This window comes from Macaca mulatta, chromosome 20 (assembly GCF_049350105.2).
Source record: "Macaca mulatta isolate MMU2019108-1 chromosome 20, T2T-MMU8v2.0, whole genome shotgun sequence".
In the NCBI taxonomy this organism is placed as follows: Eukaryota; Metazoa; Chordata; class Mammalia; order Primates; family Cercopithecidae; genus Macaca; species Macaca mulatta.
In genome coordinates this window covers 41,944,644-41,962,443 of record NC_133425.1, presented here as the reverse complement: position 1 = coordinate 41,962,443, position 17,800 = coordinate 41,944,644, and the positions used below count along the sequence as shown (strand labels likewise).

At 38.7% G+C, this 17,800-nt stretch overlaps 1 protein-coding gene across 2 annotated transcripts in view; it reads left to right on the top strand.

Annotated features, from left to right (window-relative positions):
• The window catches only part of LOC106994999 (ankyrin repeat domain-containing protein 26), an 84,986-nt gene that overhangs the window by 28,108 nt on the left and 39,078 nt on the right, over positions 1-17,800 (top strand). For both annotated transcript variants that reach the window (XM_028840983.2, XM_028840977.2), the window contains 3 exons: positions 12,696-12,735; positions 13,122-13,183; positions 16,224-16,317. In XM_028840983.2, coding sequence (XP_028696816.2) covers positions 12,696-12,735; positions 13,122-13,183; positions 16,224-16,317 — 196 coding nt within the window. The remainder of the gene's footprint in view (positions 1-12,695; positions 12,736-13,121; positions 13,184-16,223; positions 16,318-17,800) is intronic.

Below are 17,800 nucleotides of genomic sequence, written 5' to 3'. Positions count from 1 at the left end.
ATTCTGCTTGAGGAGAGGAGAGGAAAGAGTGGGGAGCACTTTGTTTTACATCTAAGATACCAGCTGAGCCACAGCAGCAAGGTAGGGCACTGGTCAGAGTTGGGAGGCCCCATTCCAGGCCCTGGCTCTCTGACATTCTAGACACGCCCTGGGCCAGAAGGGAACCCGCTGCCTTGAAGGAAAGGACCCAGTCCTGGACTTGCAGCATTCCTCATCTGCTGACTGAAGGGCCCTTAGGCCCTTAATGAACAACAGTGACACCCAGGTACTACATTGAAAGGCTTGGGTGAGCCTCTGTGACTTGCTGGCCTGAGATGAGACTCAGCATATAACCGGCTGTGGTGGCTATGGGGCAAAATCTTTTCTGCTTAAGAAAAGCAGAAGGAAAAATAAAGGGGACTTTGTCTTGCACCTTAGGCACCAGCACGGCCATGCGGGTGGCCGGGTAGAGCACCAAGTGGGCTCTTGAAAGTCCCTGATTCTAAGACTTGACTCTTGGATGGCATTTTTGGACATGCTGTGGTCCAGAGGGGAGCCCATAGCCTTGAAGGGTGAGTCCCAGGCCAGGCAGGGTGACTTGAGAGACCTTGGGCCTTAAGAGAACATAGACAGTAATCTAGCAATAATTCTCATGGCCTGAGGTGATGGTGGCTATGGGGTGAGGCTCCCCCCAACTCTTTCCATGCCTTGGGACATGGGCCATGGGTTTTCAAGATAGAGCAACCAGTGAGGAAGCACCTGTTCCTGCAGCACCTGCTGCTGTCCTGGCCACTCAGTGGTCACTACTCATGAGCCTCACACAGCAGCTGGCAGAGATGTGGCAATTTGGCAGATCTGCCCATATCCCTAATAAACCACTAATGTTCATCTTTATTAGAGCCAGTCTCATAAAAACTGAATTTCATCTTTTTTAAGAAATACAGGCTGGATATGGTGGCTTAAGCCTGTCATCCTCGCACTTTTGTAGGCCAAGGAAGGTGGATCACCTGAGGTCAAGAGTTTGAGACCAGTCTGGCCAACATGGTGAAACTCCATCTCTACTAAAAATACAAAAATTAGCCAGGTGTGGTGACACATGCCTGTAGTCCCAGCTACTTGGGAGGCTGAGGTATAAGAATCACTTGAAGCTAGGAGGTGGAGGTAGCAGTGAGCTGAGATCACACCACTGCAATCCAGTCTGGGAAACAGAGTGAGACTCCATCTAAAAAAAAAAAAAAAAAAAAAGAAAGAAAGAAAGAGAGTTTTTTTGAAGGGATAATAACAGAGAACATCTTAAACCTGGAGAAAGATATTAATATCCAAGTACAAGAAGGTCATAGAACATCAAGCAGATTTAACCCAAAGAAGACTACCTCAGAGCATTTATTAATCAAACTGCCAAAGGTCAAGGATAAAGAAAGGATTCTAAAAGCAGGAAGAGAAAAGAAACAACAGACAATGGGGCTACAATAAATCTGGAATCTGATTTTTCAGTGGAAACCTCCTTACAGGCCATGAGAGAGTGGCATGACATATTTAAAGTGCAAAAATCCTCAATGGAATATTTGCAAACTGAATTCAACAATATATTAGAAAGATCATTTGTCATAACCAAGTGAGATTCATCCCTGAGATGCAAGGATAGTTCAACATGTGCAAATCAATCAACAAGATCATCATATCAACAGAATGAAGGATAAAAACCATATGATAATTTTAATTGATGCCAAAAAAGCATTTGATAAAATTCAACATCCCTTCATGATAAAAACCCTCAACTAGATGTGGAAGGAGCATACCTCAACAATAAAAGCCATGTATGACAGACCCACAGCTAGTATCATACTGAGTGGCGAACCCAAATTTGGGTTTCCTCTAAGATGTGGAACATGACAAGAATGCTCACTGTCATCACTGTTACTGAAAATAGTACTGGAAGTTCTAGCCAGCACAATCAGACAAGAGAAAGATATAAGGGACATTCAATTGGAAAGGAGAAAGTCAAATTATCCTTTTTTAATAGATGATATGATCTTATATGTGACAAAACCTGAAGACTCCACAAGTAAACTATTAGAACTGATAAATGAATTCAGTAAAGTTGCAGGATACAACATTAACATACAAAAATTGGTAGCATTTCCAGATGCCAACAGTGAACAATATGAAAAAGAAATAAGAAAGTAATCTTATTTACAACAGTTACATGTAAAATTAAATACCTAGGAACTAACTTAACCCAAGAAGTGAAATATCTCTACAATGAAAACCACGAAACACTGGTGAAGAAATGGAATAGAACACCAAAAAAATGGAAAATATTCTATGTTCATGAATTGGAAGAATCAATATTGTTAAAAGTTTCATACTACCCCAAAGAATCTACAGATTCGATGCAATTCTCATCAAAATATCAATTACATTCCTCATAGAAATAGAAAAAAGTATCCTAAAATTTATATGGTACCATAAAAAACCCAGAGTAGCCAAAGCTATCCTATGCAAAAATAAGAAATCTGGAGGGGGGTGGTTCCAAGATGGCCAAATAGGAACAGGTCCAGGCTACAGCTCCCAGCGTGAGCAACACAAAAGACGGATGATTTCTGCATTTCCAACTGAGGTACCGGGTTCATCTCACTGGGACATGTGGGACAGTGGGTGCAGAACAGTGGGTGCAGCCCACCGAGCGAGAGCCGAAGCAGGGTGAGACATCGCCTCACCCTGGAAGTTTAAGGGGTAAGGGAATTCCCTTTCCTAGCCAAGGGAAACTGTGGCACACAGCACCTGGAAAATCGGGTCACTGCCACCCTAATACTGCACTTTTCCAAGGGTCTTAGCAAATGGCACACCAGGAGATTATATCCCATGCCTGATTTGGAGGGTCCCACACCCATGGGGCTTCCCTCATTGCTAGCACAGTATTCTGAGATCTAACTGCAAGGCAGCAATGAGGCTTGCGGAGGGGTGCTTACCATTGCTGAGGCTTTAGTAGGTAAATAAAGCTGCTGGAAAGCTTGAACTGGGTGGAGCCCACCGCAGCTCAAGGAGGCCTGCCTGCCTCTGTGGACTCCACCTCTGGGGACAGGGCATAGCCAAACAAAAGACAGCATAAACCTCTGCAGATTTAAATGTCCCTGTCTGACAGCTTTGAAGAGAGTAGTGGTTCTCCCAGCACAGAGTTTGAGATCTGAGAACGGACAGACTGCTTCCTCAAGTGGGTCCCTGACCCCAAGTAGCCTAACTGGGAGGCCTGCCCCCAGTAGGGGCAGACTGACATCTCACACGGCCGGGTACCCCTCTGAGACGAAGCTTCCAGAGGAATGATCAGGCAGCAACATTTGCTGTTCACCAATATTCTCTCTTCTGCAGCCTCTGCTGCTGATACCCAGGCAAACAGGGTCTGGAGTGAACCTCCAGCAAACTCCAACAGATCTGCAGCTGAGGGTCCTGACTGTTAGAAGGAAAACTAACAAACAGAAAGGACATCCACACCAAAACCCCATCTGTACGTCACCATCATCAAAGACCAAAAGTAGATAAAACCACAAATGTGGGGAGAAAACAGAACAGAAAAGCTGAAAATTCTGAAAATCAGAGCACCTCTTCTCCTCCAAAGGAATGCAGCTCCTTGCCAGCAACAGAACAAAGTGGACAGAGAATGACTTTGACTAGTTGAGAGAAGAAGGCTTCAGACAATCAAACTTCTCCGAGCTAAAGGAGGAAGTTCGGACCCATCGCAAAGAAGCTAAAAACCTTGAAAAAAGATTAGAAGATCGGCTAACTAGAATAACCAATGTAGAGAAGTCCTTAAATGACCTGACAGAGCCAAAAACCATGGCACAAGAACTATGTGACAAATGCACAAGCTTCAGTAACCTATTTGATCAACTGGAAGAAAGGGTATCAGTGATTGAAGATCAAATGAATGAAATCAAGTGAGAAGAGAAGTTCAGAGAAAAAAAGAGTAAAAAGAAATGAACAAAGCCTCCAAGAAATATGGGACTATGTGAAAAGACCAAATCTATGTCTGATTGGTGTACCTGAAAGTGACAGGGAGAATGGAACCAAGTTGGAAAACACTCTGCAGGATATTATCCAGGAGAACTTCCCCAACCTAGCAAGGCAGGCCAACATTCAAATTCAGAAAATACAGAGAATGCCACAAAGATACTCCTCGAGAAGAACAACTCCAAGACACATAATTGTCAGATTCACCAAAGTTGAAATGAAGGGAAAAATGTTAAGGGCAGCCAGAGAGAAAAGTCGGGTTACCCACAAAGGGAAGCCCATCAGACTAACAGAGCATCTCTCAGCAGAAATTCTATAAGCCAGAAGAGAGTGAGGGCCAATATTCAACATTCTTAAAGAAAAGAATTTTCAGCCTAGAATTTCATATCCAGCCAAACTAAGTTTCATAAATGAAGGAGAAATAAAATCCTTTACAGACAAGCAAATGCTGAGAGATTTTGTCACCACCAGGCCTACCCTACAAGAGCTCCTGAAGGAAGCACTAAACATGGAAAGGAACAACTGGTATCAGCCACCACAAAAACATGCCAAAATGTAAAGACCATTGATGCTAGGAAGAAACCGCATCAACTAATGAGCAAAATAACCAGCTAACATCATAATGACAGGATCAAATTCACACATAACAATATTAACCTTAAATGTAAATGGGCTAAATGCTCCAATTAAAAGACACAGACTGGCAAATTGGATAAAGAGTCATGACCCGGCCGGGCGTGGTGGCTCACGCCTGTAATCCCAGCACTTTGGGAGGCCGAGGTGGGCGGATCACAAGGTCAGGAGATCGAGACCATGGTGAAACCCCGTCTCTACTAAAAATAGAAAAAATTAGCCGGGCGCAGGGGCGGGCGCCTGTAGTCCCAGCTACTCGGGAGGCTGAGGCAGGAGAATGGCGTGAACCCGGGAGGCGGAGCTTGCAGTGAGCCGAGATTGCGCCACTGCACTCCAGCCTGGGTGACAGAGCGAGACTCCGTCTCAAAAAAAAAAAAAAAAAAAAAAAGAGTCATGACCCATCAGTGTGCTGTATTCAGGAGACCCATCTCATGTGCAGAGATATACATAGGCTCAGAATAAAGGGTTGGGGGAAGATCTACCAAGCAAATGGAGAACAAAAAAAGGCGGGGGTTGCAATCCTAGTCTCTGATAAAACAGACTTTAAACCAACAAAGATTAAAAGAGACAAAGAAGGCCATTACATAATGGTAAAGGGATCAATTCACCAAGAAGAGCTAACTATCCTAAATATATATGCACCCAATACAGGAGCACCCAGATTCATAAAGCAAGTCCTTAGAGACTTGCAAAGAGACTTAGACTCCTACACAATAATAATGGGACACTTTAACACCTCACTGTCAACATTAGACAGATCGATGAGACAAAAATTTAACAAAGATATCCAGGAATTGAACTCAGCTCTGCACTGAGCAGACCTAATAGACATCTACAGAACTCTTCACTCCAAATCAACAGAATATACATTCTTCTCAGCACCACGTCACACTTATTCCAAAATTGACCACATAGTTGGAAGTAAAGCACTCCTCGCCAAATGTAAAAGAACAGAAATTATAGCAAACTGTCTCTCAGACCACAGTGCAATCAAACTAGAACTCAGGATTAAGAAACTCACTCAAAACTGCTCAACTACATGGAAACTGAACAACCTGCTCCTGAATGACTACTGGGTACATAACAAAAAGAAGGCAGAAATAAAGATGTTCTTTGAAACCAATGAGAACAAAGACACAACATACCAGAATCTCTGGGACTCATTTAAAGCCGTGTGTGGAGGGAAATTTTAGCATGCCCACAAGAGAAAGCAGGAAAGATCTAAAATTGACACCCTAACGTCACAATTAAAAGAACTAGAGAAGCAAGAGCAAACACATTCAAAAGCTAGCAGAAGGCAAGAAATCACTAAGATCAGAGCAGAGCTGAAGGAGATAGACACAAAAAAAACCCTTCAAAAAATCAGTGAATCCAGGAGCTGGTTTTTTGAAAAGATCAACAAAATTGATAGACTACTAGCAAGATTAATAAAGAAGAAAAGAGAGAAGAATCAAATAGATGTAATAAAAAATGATAAAGGGGATATCACCACGGACCCCACAGAAATACAAACTACTATCAGAGAGTACTATAAACACCTCTATGCAAATAAACTAGAAAACCTAGAAGAAATGGATAAATTCCTGGACACATACACTCTCCCAAGACTAAACCAGGAAGAAGTTGAATCCCTGAATAGACCAATAACAGGCTCTGAAATTGAGGCAATAATTGATAGCCTACCAACCAAAAAAAGTCCAGGACCAGACGGATTCACAGCCAAATTCTACCAGAGGTACAAGGAGGAGTGAGTACCATTCCTTCTGAATCTATTCCAATCAATAGAAAAGAGGGAATCCTCCCTAACTCATTTTATGAGGCCAGCTTCATCCTGATACCAAAGCCTGGCAGCGACACAACAAAAAAAGAGAATTTTAGACCAATATCCCTGATGAACATCAATGCAAAAATCCCCAATAAAATACTGGCAAACTGAATCCAGCAGCACATCAAAAAGCTTATCCACTGTGATCAAGTTGGCTTCATCCCTGGGATGCAAGGCTGGTTCAACATATGCAAATCAATAAATGTAATCCACCATATAAAAAGAACCAAAGACAAAAACCACATGATTATCTCAATAGATGCAGAAAAGGCCTTTAAGAAAATTCAACAGCACTTCATGCTAAAAACTCTCAATAAATTTGGTATTGATGGAACGTATCCCAAAATCATAAGAGCTATTTATGACAAACCCACAGCCAATATCATACTGAATGGGCAAAAACAGGAAGCATTCCCTTTGAAAACTGGCACAAGACAGGGATGCCCTCTCTCACCACTCCTATTCAACATAGTGTTGGAAATTCTGGCCAGGGCAGTCAGGCAAGAGAAAGAAATAAAGGGTATTCAAGTAAGAAAAGAGGAAATCAAATTGTCCCTGTTTGCAGATGACATGATTGTATATTTAGAAAACCCCATCATCTCAGCCCAAAATCTCCTTAAGCTGATAAGTAACTTCAGCAAAGTCTCAGGATACAAAATCAATGTACAAAAATCACAAGCATTCTTATACACCAATAACAGACAAACAGAGCCAAACCATGAGTGAACTTCCACTCACAATTGCTTCAAAGAGAATAAAATACCTAGGAATCCAACTTACAAGGGATGTGAAGGACCTCCTCAAGGAGAACAACAAACCACTGCTCAATGAAATAAAAGAGAACACAAACAAATGGAATAACATTCCATGCTCATGGATAGGAAGAATCAATATCGTGAAAATGGCCATACTACCCAAGGTAATCTGTAGATTCAATGCCATCCCCATTAAGCTACCAATGAGTTTCTTCACAGAATTGGAAAAAACTTCTTTAAAGTTCATATGGAACCAAAAAAGAGCCCACATTGCCAAGACAATCCTAAGCCAAAAGAACAAAGCTGGAGGCATCATGCTACCTGACTTCAAACTATGCTATAAGCCTACAGTAACCAAAACAGCATGGTACTGGTACCAAAACAGAGATATAGACCAATGGACATAACAGAGTCCTCAGAAATAATACCACACATCTACAACCATCTGATATTTGACAAACCTGACAAAAACAAGAAATGGGGAAAGGATTCCCTATTTAATAAATGGTGCTGGGAAAACTGGCTAGGCATATGTAGAAAGCTGAAACTGGATCCCTTCCTTATACCTCATTCAAAAATTAATTCAAGATGGATTAGAGACTTAAATGTTAGACCTAAAACCATAAAAACCCTAGAAGAAAACCTAGGCAATACCATTCAGGACATAGGCATGGGCAAGGACTTCATGTCTAAAACACCAAAAGCAATGGCAACAAAAGCCACAATTGACAAATGGGATCTAATTAAACTAAAGAGCTTCTGCACAGCAAAAGAAACTACCATCAGAGTGAACAGGCAACCTACAGAATGGGAGAAAATTTTTGCAATCTACTCATCTGACAAAGGGCTAATGTCCAGAACCTACAAAGAACTTAAATTTACAAGAAAAAAACAAACAACCCCATCAAAAAGTGGGTGAAGGATATGAACAGAAAGTTCTCAAAAGAAGACATTGATGCAGTCAACAGACACGTGAAAAAATGCTCATCATCACTGGCCATCAGAGAAATGCAAATCAAAACCACAATGAAATACCATCTCACACCAGTTAGAATGGTGATCATTAAAAAGTCAGGAAACAACGGGTGCTGGAGAGGATGTGGAGAAATAGGAACACTTTTACACTGTTGGTGGGACTGTAAACTAGTTCAACCATTGTGGAAGAGAGTGTGGGGATTCCTCAAGGATCTAGAACTAGAAATACCATTTGACCCTGCCATCCCATTTATAGCTATATACCTAAAGGATTATAAATCATGCTGCTATAAAAACACATGCACACTTATGTTTATTGTGGCACTATTCACAATAGCAAAGACTTGGAATCAACCCAAATGTCCATCAATCATAGACTGGATTAAGAAAATGTGGCACATATACACCATGGAATACTATGCAGTTATAAAAAAGGATGAGTTCATGTCCTTTTTGGGACATGGATGCAGCTGGAAACCATCATTCTCAGCAAACTATCACAAGAACAGAAAACCAAACACCGCATGTTCTCACTCATAGGTGGGAACTGAACAATGAGAACACTTGGACACAGGAAGGGGAACATCACACACTGTGGCCTGTCATGGGATGGGGGAGGGGGGAGTGATAGCATTAAGAGATATACTTAATGTAAATGATGAGTTAATGGGTGCAGCACACCAACACGGCACATGTATACATATGTAATAAACCTGCACATTGTGCACATGTACCCTAGAAATTGAAGTATAATAAAAAAAGAATATGCAGATGAGAACAAAGAAAACAAAAATAAAAACAAAACAACAAATAAAAGAAATGTGGAGAAATCACATTACCTGACTTTAAATTATACTACTGAGCTATAGTAATCAAAACATCATGGTACTATCATAAAAGCAGACACATGGTATTGTCATAAAAGCAGACGAATGCAACAGAATAGAGAAACCAGAAACAAAGACACATACCTACAGTGAACATACATTTGCAAAAGGCACCAGGAACATACACTGGGGGAAAAGACAGTTTCTTCAATATATGGTGCTGGGAAAACTGGGTATCTATATGCAGAAGAATGAAACTAGACCACTATGCTTTTTTTGTTTGTTTGTTTGTTTTGTTTTGTTTTGTTTGTTTTTGAGATGGAGTCTGGATCTGTCACCCAGGCTGCAGTGCAGTGGCACAATCTTGGCTCACTGCAACCTCTGCCTTCTGGGTTCAAGTGATTCTCTTGCCTCAGCCTCCCAAGTAGCTGGGATTACAGGCACCCACCACTATGCCTGGCTAATTTTTCTATTTTTAGTAGAGAAGGGGTTTCACCATGTTGTCTAGGCTGGTCTCAAACTCTTGACCTCAGGTAATCCGCCTGCTTCAGCCTCCCAAAATGCTGTGATTACAGGCGTGAACCACCACACCTTGCCTAGACCCCTATCTCTCACCATATACAAAAGCCAAATAAAAATGGATTAAAGACTTAAATCTAAGACCTCAAACTATGAAACTGGTACAAGAAAACATTGGGGGAAATCTCTAGGACAATAGTCTAAGTAAAAATTTCTTGAGTAATACTGCACAAGCACAGGCAACAAAAGCAAAAATTGACAAATGTGACCGCATCAAGTTAAACAACTTCTGCACAGCAAAGGATACAGTCAACAAAATGAAAAGACAATCCACAGAATGGGAGAAAATGTTTGCAAGCTACCCATCTGACAAGGGATTAATAAGCAGAATATGTAAGAAGCTCAAACAACTCTATAGAAAAAAAAATCCAATAATCCAATCAAAAAATGGGGAAAAGATTTGAACAGACATTTCTCAAAAGAAGACATACAAATGGAAAACAGGCATATTAAAAGGTACTCAACTTCACTGATCATCAGAGAAATGCAGATCAAAACTACAATGAGATATTATCTCGCCTCAGCTTAAATGGCTTATATCCTAAAGATAGGCAACGACAATTGCTGGTGAGGACGTGAAGAGAAGGGAACCCTTGTACACTATAGATGGGAATGTAAATGAGTACAACCACTATGGAGAAGAGTTCAGATATGTCTCAAAAAACTAAAAATTGAGCTACAATATGATCCAGCAATCCCACTGTGTGTATATATCCAAAAGAAAGGGAATCAGTATATCAAAGAAATAACTGCACTCCTATGTTTGTTTGCAGCACTATTTACAACAGCTAAGATTTGGAAGCAACCTAAGATTCCATCAACAGATGAATGGATAAAGAAAATATGGTACAGATATACAATGGAGTACTATTTAGCCATAAAAAGAATGAGATCCAATCATTTGCAACATCGTGGATGGAAGTGGAAATTGTTAAGTGAAATAAGCCTGACACAGAAAGACAAACATTGCATGTTTTTGCTTGTTTCTGGGTTCTAAAAAAGCAATTCAACTTGTGGGCATAGAGTAGAAGGATGGTTACCAGAGGCTGGGAAGGGTAATAAGAGTTTGGCAGGAGTTGGGGATGGTTAATGGGTACAAAAAATAGAAAGGATGAATATGAGTTACTATTGTTAGCACAATAAGGTGAGCATAGTCAATAATAATTGCATATTTTTAAATAAAGAATGTAATTGGATTGCCTATAACTCACAAGATAAATGCTTGAGAGGACGGTTACTCCATTTTCCATGCTGTGTTTATTTCACATTGCCTGCCTGTATCAAAATGCCTCATGTACCTTATAAATGTGTATTAATATGTGCATAATGTACCCACAAAAATAAATAAAATATTAAAGTAAATAAATTCAGAAATTATTTCTGGAGATATTCTGATTTCTAATAATATTGGTATAAAATAGACATGCACACATCAAAATGTAATGAAAATTTATGATTTTAAAAAATAAACTACCTGTTATCATAAGATTATAAGAAAGTTAAGATTTCTAAGAAAGTATGAACAATTATCTCCAGAAGATAATTTTCTAATTTTAAAAATATCTCTGGCAATAAAGACATTTTATGTTATTGTCAGGAAGCTTTATTAACTTCAGTATTCATAGTTGTTAAACCTTATACATAAAGTTTTGCATCTCTAAAACTCAGGAATTCTGCTGACTTGATTTTTGTGTGTGGAGAATGGGGTCTTTCTATATTGCCCAGGGAGGTCTCAAACACCTGGACTCAAGCTATCCTTTTGCCTCTGCCTCCGTAAGTGTTGGGATTACAGGTGTGAGCCACTATGCCTGGCCTGATGTGATTTTTCAGTCCCCGTTTTCTCTCCTCATGTGAATACGGGGTCCTGCTTGAGCAGCATCTTGAGTTGATGTTTTAGAATTACATTTTTCATTCAATTAAAAATGCATATTACCATAATATTTCAGAAATAAATGTTTGTTTACATTAGTAAAAGTATATTTTATATCCTTGAAACAAATGTTGAAATATATAATCGAAATTTTGAATCTCAAGATTTTTTTCTCCTCTTGTTTTCATTTTCAAAACTTCAGAGAAGGGTATAGTGTTGCATGATTTAATTCTGTGAGTTTAGTATAATTTAAAAATATTCCTCCTCTTCACATTATATGCTTTTCCTGAGTAAGGTCATCCACTCTTGCTTTCTGGGTGCCTCAAATTTGTTATGTCACACACTGAAGACATTGTCCTTGACCCTTTCCTGATGTTTTGTAATCTACTCTGTCATCTGGTTTCATCATCCTAGGAAATAACACCTAGTAGTAGCACTGAAACATTGAAGCAGGACAATTTCTACATTTCAGCACTTTCTCAAATCATCAGTTCAGTCACTTGCAAATTCTATATTTTCTACTGCTTAGCATTTTTTATATCTCATTATCATAATTCACTCTCTGACCCATAATTTTGAAATACTCTTGTTTAATTTCCCCCATGCCGTGTTCATATCTATCTTTTTGTTGCTGCCAAGGTGACTTTTATAAAATATATTTATAATGATATATAACTCATCTGCTTTTGAATGGTTCCCCATTACATGATGGGGAGAGTTCACACTCTAGTGTGGCCCATATCTTTTGTGGTTTGGCCTGATTCTCCCATTTTCTCTCTCCATTCCATTCCCTCTCACTATGTTCCACTCTTACAGCATTATTTTGGTACCCTTCATTTGCCCTATCATTTCATGCCTCATCCTTTTGAGCATGCGTCTCTGTCTAGAAACCCTTCCTGCCCTCACTGTTCTTTTCTTGGTCTATGTTTCAAAATATGGCTCTATCTTTGTAGCATTTCCTGAGCTCCCCAAGTAGAACTGATTGTTCTTTTCCTTGTTCCTGTACTTACTTTTTTCACTTTAGTTGTAGAACTCATGGACTACACTTTTCTGTTTTTATTACCTTTTATGTATCTCTAACTTTGCTGAAATATAAGGCAGGACCTGACTTTTACTTATATTTTTAGCTTCTCCCCAAATATTGCTTATGATTTGATAAATACAGTACATTTTTGTTGTCTTACTGACAGAATGGTGAGTAAATACAATGTTTTCTGAAGTTGCTGTTCTTTTCTTTTTAATAGGAGAAAGCAACAGAGCCAGCAAATGGAAAAAGACAAAATGGTATGGGTATTATTGAGAGTGCTCCACAAGAGCACACAAATAATGAAAATTTAATTTTGATTCAAAAATGTTCGAGGTGGTAAGTTAGTGAATATATCTGAAAAACAGCGTATACTAAGTATTTTCAATAGAAAAACCACCAACCTATGTAGATCCAAACATAATATTCATTTCTTTCCCACAGTATTTTTCTGTCTTTCTTTATACTACCAACTTTTTCCTGAAACTACTTCAATTCCTCAATTCCCTGAAACTTTTTTCTTTTTCTTTTTGCTATTACTTTTGTTTCACTGAAATATTTATGGGTGAAGACAAACTTGTATAGGTATATAAAATTCATAGTGATAAATTTTCTCATGAGTGTATCTGTGTATAACATTTTATAGATGTGCCATTCGCAGTAAAATCAGGACAAAAGGAAAATATCCAATCACATTTGGACAGCAAGGTATTATCTATTGTTATTGCTGCGGTTATTATTTTAGAAAATAAGCATTCAGTGATGTTACAACATAAAAGAGAATGCTTTCACTTCACTTTTGTGCCTCTGCATATGCCCATAAATAATTATTTTCTGGCCAGGCACAGTGGTTCACGCCTGTAATCCCAGCACTTTGGGAGGCCGAGGCAGGTGGATCACCAGAGGTCAAGAGTTTGAGACCAGCCTGGTCAACATGGCAAAATCCAGTCTCTACTAAAAAAACCCAAAAATTAGCCAGATGTTGTGGTGCACACCTGTAATCCCAGCTACTTGGGAGGCTGAGGCAGAAGGATCACTTGAACCCAGGAGATGGAGGTTGCAGTGAGTCGAGATTGCACCATTGCACTCCAGCCTGGTCAACAAAGCAAGACTCCATCTCAAAAAATTTATTTTCTTACATTATCAGCCCATAATTAGTACAGTAATTATGTACACAGTATATCACTGCTGCATAGTACAATTCTGTTAATTTGGAGGATTCGTGTAAAAAGCCGGTGTCACATAGTACAAAATTTATAAGGGTTAGAAGTCACAAGGAATCAAACTTAATCTAAAGTTAAGTTCATCTAGAAACTAAAAAATTGTTCCATGTCAATATATAGCCAAATGTATGATTCTGTGTTCTACCTGGATGTGTAAAAGTGCTAATGAGATTCAGAGAGAAAGAGTTTGGACTGGAGTTTTGTACAACTTGAAACCCGAAAAGACAATGCCTGGGATTTAAAATACTACTGTATTTGCATTGACTAGTATAGGTGTGCAAAAAAATTTCAGAAGAAGCAAAAGCATGGGGAGTTGTAAATAAGTGAAGCTATAAACACAGTAGTTTGGTTTAGTGGTGTTTTATTAAGTAGAAATCATATTCAAAAAAAGAAAACATTAGTACCTTTATGGTAAATGATGACTATTCTAAGGTGACAACAGTAGAAAGAGATGAAGGGGCCTGGCTTCTTAGAAGCAGTTGCTGTATTGTGATACCAGCACCAAGTTGGTCAAAAGACATGTTGTTATCCTGGTGCTTTTACTTACTAGCTATGAATTTCTGGTAAAAATTATTTAACCTATTTGAATGTCGAGTGATGCCCCTCATAAAAAGGGTACTAGTATGTACTCCTAGGCATGTGTAATGAACAAATGCACTGAAAAATTGGAAAGCATTTTGTAAACCTGAGAGTGTGACCACTAATGTATAATAAAGTGATCCACAGGGGTATTCGGTGGCTCAATAAGTATTGAGGATGCTTCACGTAAACCCTGAGGACAATACAATGACAATAGCATCAAGAAAAGTTTGGGAAAGTCAGAGTGGGCATGTGGATTTCTAGTTTGGGGAACATGAGTTTCAGCAGACTATTACTAGAGAACTCTTCTAGGAATCTAGTGGTTTGGTGCTTAAGACATTCCCATGGAAATTTAAGTGTTTTGACCTTGAGTGAATTTCTACTGTTGAGCACCAACTCTGCTAGGCAACTAGAGACTGAATATAGATGATGGGGGCTTAGGTTACAGCAGCAAGAAGAGAAAAACAAGTAAATAACCCAGCATTGTAAGTTGAATGTGCTTCCTATAAAGAAAACAGAGAAGACAGAGATTATTGGAGAAGTTTGTAGTTAGCGTGGGGATGGGAGTGGCAGTAAAGTTCTGTAGTCAGAGGAGATGTTTCTGCATGTGACATTGAAACTGTCAACTAAAGGATGAAAGGAGCCAGCCATGGGAAAGTCTAGGAGGAGGACATTCTGGACAGAGAGGAAGCAATGGATCTCATCTGTTCATCATTTTCTTGTTAACATCCTGGAATCACCAGAAAGTGGGGTTACCATCATCAACTTCATCATCATCATTATTTTTATTACTATAATGTGTAGAAAAGAAAAGGTGAAATTACCTTGCCTGGCACATTTTAAATGCTTCACAAATGAATGTTCTGAATGTTCTTGTTCTGCTTTTTTTTTTTTTTTTTTGAGATGGAGTTTCACTCTTATCGCCCAGGCTGGTGTACAATGGCGCGATCTTGGCTTACTACAACCTCCACCTCCCAGGTTCAGGGGATTCTCCTACCTCAGCCTCCACAGTAGCTGGGATTACAGGAGCATGCCACCACATCCAGCTAATTTTTATATTTTTAGTAGAGGTGGGGTTTTGCCATGTTGGCCTGGCAGGTCTCGAACTCCTGACCGCAGGTGATCCACCTGCCTCAGCCTCCCAAAGTGCTGAGATTACAGGCGTGAACCACTGCCTGCACCCAGCCTTGTTCTGCTTTTTATACTAAGACTCAATATACTTTGTTGAAGTTACCTTTTTATTGGGAGAGCATTGCTTACTATATCTAATATTTGCTTACTTATATATAAGTATAGACATAATATATATATATGTTTATATATAGACATAAACTAAAGGTTTTCTCATTGGTTTGTAGTTGTATTCAACCATTTTTTCTATCAGTAAAAATGATATGAAAGACTGTGTAGATTTCTCCAAGCCCTTGTTTACCTAAATGAAGGAGCTTCTACCATGTTCTGTTTAAACGCAACATGACACACACCACAGTTTCTTATTGTGCTGTCTTAACATTTACATTTTCTGTAACTAGAAATCTTTTAAATATTTAATGCTTTAAGTGTATTACCAAGTGTATTGTGTAGTATTTTAAATGGTCTCTTACATTTGGTTGGGAATGTAGGGTAGAGTTAGGTATTTTGAAGTTAGTCTCTTGCTGCAATATGCACATAAGTTATTATTTGGTCTGTGAATATATTTCTTGTAGCCTTTTAGTCTGGGTGTGCAAAGTCAGTAGCCCTGTGAAGATAAAAGATAAGTTTGACTTAGAGAGCCTATCTATGTAAGCTTCTTTATTGAATAATTTAGGTTCCCAACACATGTTCTTATTTTGAAGTTATCTGAATGAAAAACACCTTCTTTAAAAGAAAGTGTTTGAGAAATCTTTATGTAACTACTACTTCTTTTTCATCTTCTTGAAACTCATTGTTGTTATTAATTTTTACAGAAGATCTCTAAGAATCACACAGAGAACGGTGGCACTCATGTATCTGGGGCTACAGACTGTAAGACAAAAAATGTAATAAATGGGCAAGAAGAAGGTAAAAACTGTATATCATATCATACTAAGGCTCAATATACTTTGTTGAAGTTACTTTTTTATTGGGAGAGTGCTGCTTACTATATTTAATATTTGCTTACTTATATGTAGACATAAACTAAAGTTGAATGACAGTATGTCTCTTTTGCTTACTTATATTTAGACATAAACTAAGTTGAATGACAGTATGTCTCTTTAAAAACATGAGCACTAGTATATTCTAATAGCCAGATAAAACTTCTTAAAATGACTTCTTTTTTTAAAAAAATTTTTTGAGATGGAATTTCACTCTTGTTGCCCAGGCTGGAGTGCAATGTTGCGATCTCGGCTCACCACCACCTCCACCTCCCAGGTTCAAGCGATTATCCTGCCTCAGCCTCCTGAGTAGTCGGAATTACAGGCATATACCACCATGCCTGGCTAAGTTTTTGTATTTTTTCTATATGCTTCATTTTCATTCTTTAAGCTCTGGTGCCTGACACATAGCAGGACTCCATAAATAATTGCTGAGTAAAATACATAAAGGCTGTTTATAGAAAGATGATTTGCAAGTTGTCCCCTATTGTGTAGAAGCAAAGGAGACAGTCATGTGAAGCAATAATATACAGTTAAGGTGGTAAAGATGCAGTAGAAAAATCAATAAAATACTAAGGCAGCCCCAAGAAAGGAGACACCTGTTTATCTGGGGAATAAAGATACTAGTTAAAAAAATCACCAGAATCAACGAAGACTTCACATAGCCACCTCTTTTAAAAGAAGAAAATAAATTTGTCAGAATAGTAGAGGAAAGCATTTCAGGTATTAGGAACAGGGTGCACATCGATAAAAGTGTAAACAGTTGTTTTGGAAATCATCAATCAGGTACTACCAAGAAATAGAGAATAGTATACCTCATTACTATGTAGGGATGTTTCTACTAAATTTTAAAGTATATTTCTAATTTTTAATTTTTTGTGTACAAGGTAGGTGGATATATGGACTACGTGAGATATTTGGATACAGGCATACAATATATCATAATCACATCATGGTAAATAAGATATCTATCACTTCACGGATTTATCCTTTGTGTTAAAAACAATCCAATTATACTGTTTTAGTTATTTTTAAATGTACAATTAAGTTATTATTGACTTTAGCCACACTGTTGAGCTGTCAAATACTAGATCTTATTCATTCTATTTTTTGGCACCCATTAACCAACCTCTCGTCCTCCCTCAATACTGCCCCGCCACTCTTCCCAGCCTGTGGTAATCATTATTATACTTTATCTCCATTAGTTCAATTGTTCTAATTTTTAGTTTTAAAAAATAAATGAGAATATGCAAAGTTGGTTCTTCTGTGCCTTGCTTATTTCAGTCAGCATAATGACCACCAGTTCCATCCATGCTGTTGCAAATGACAGGATGTAATTGTTTTTCATGGCTGATTAGTACTCTATTGTGTATATGTACCACAATTTCTTTATCCATTTGTCTGTTGTG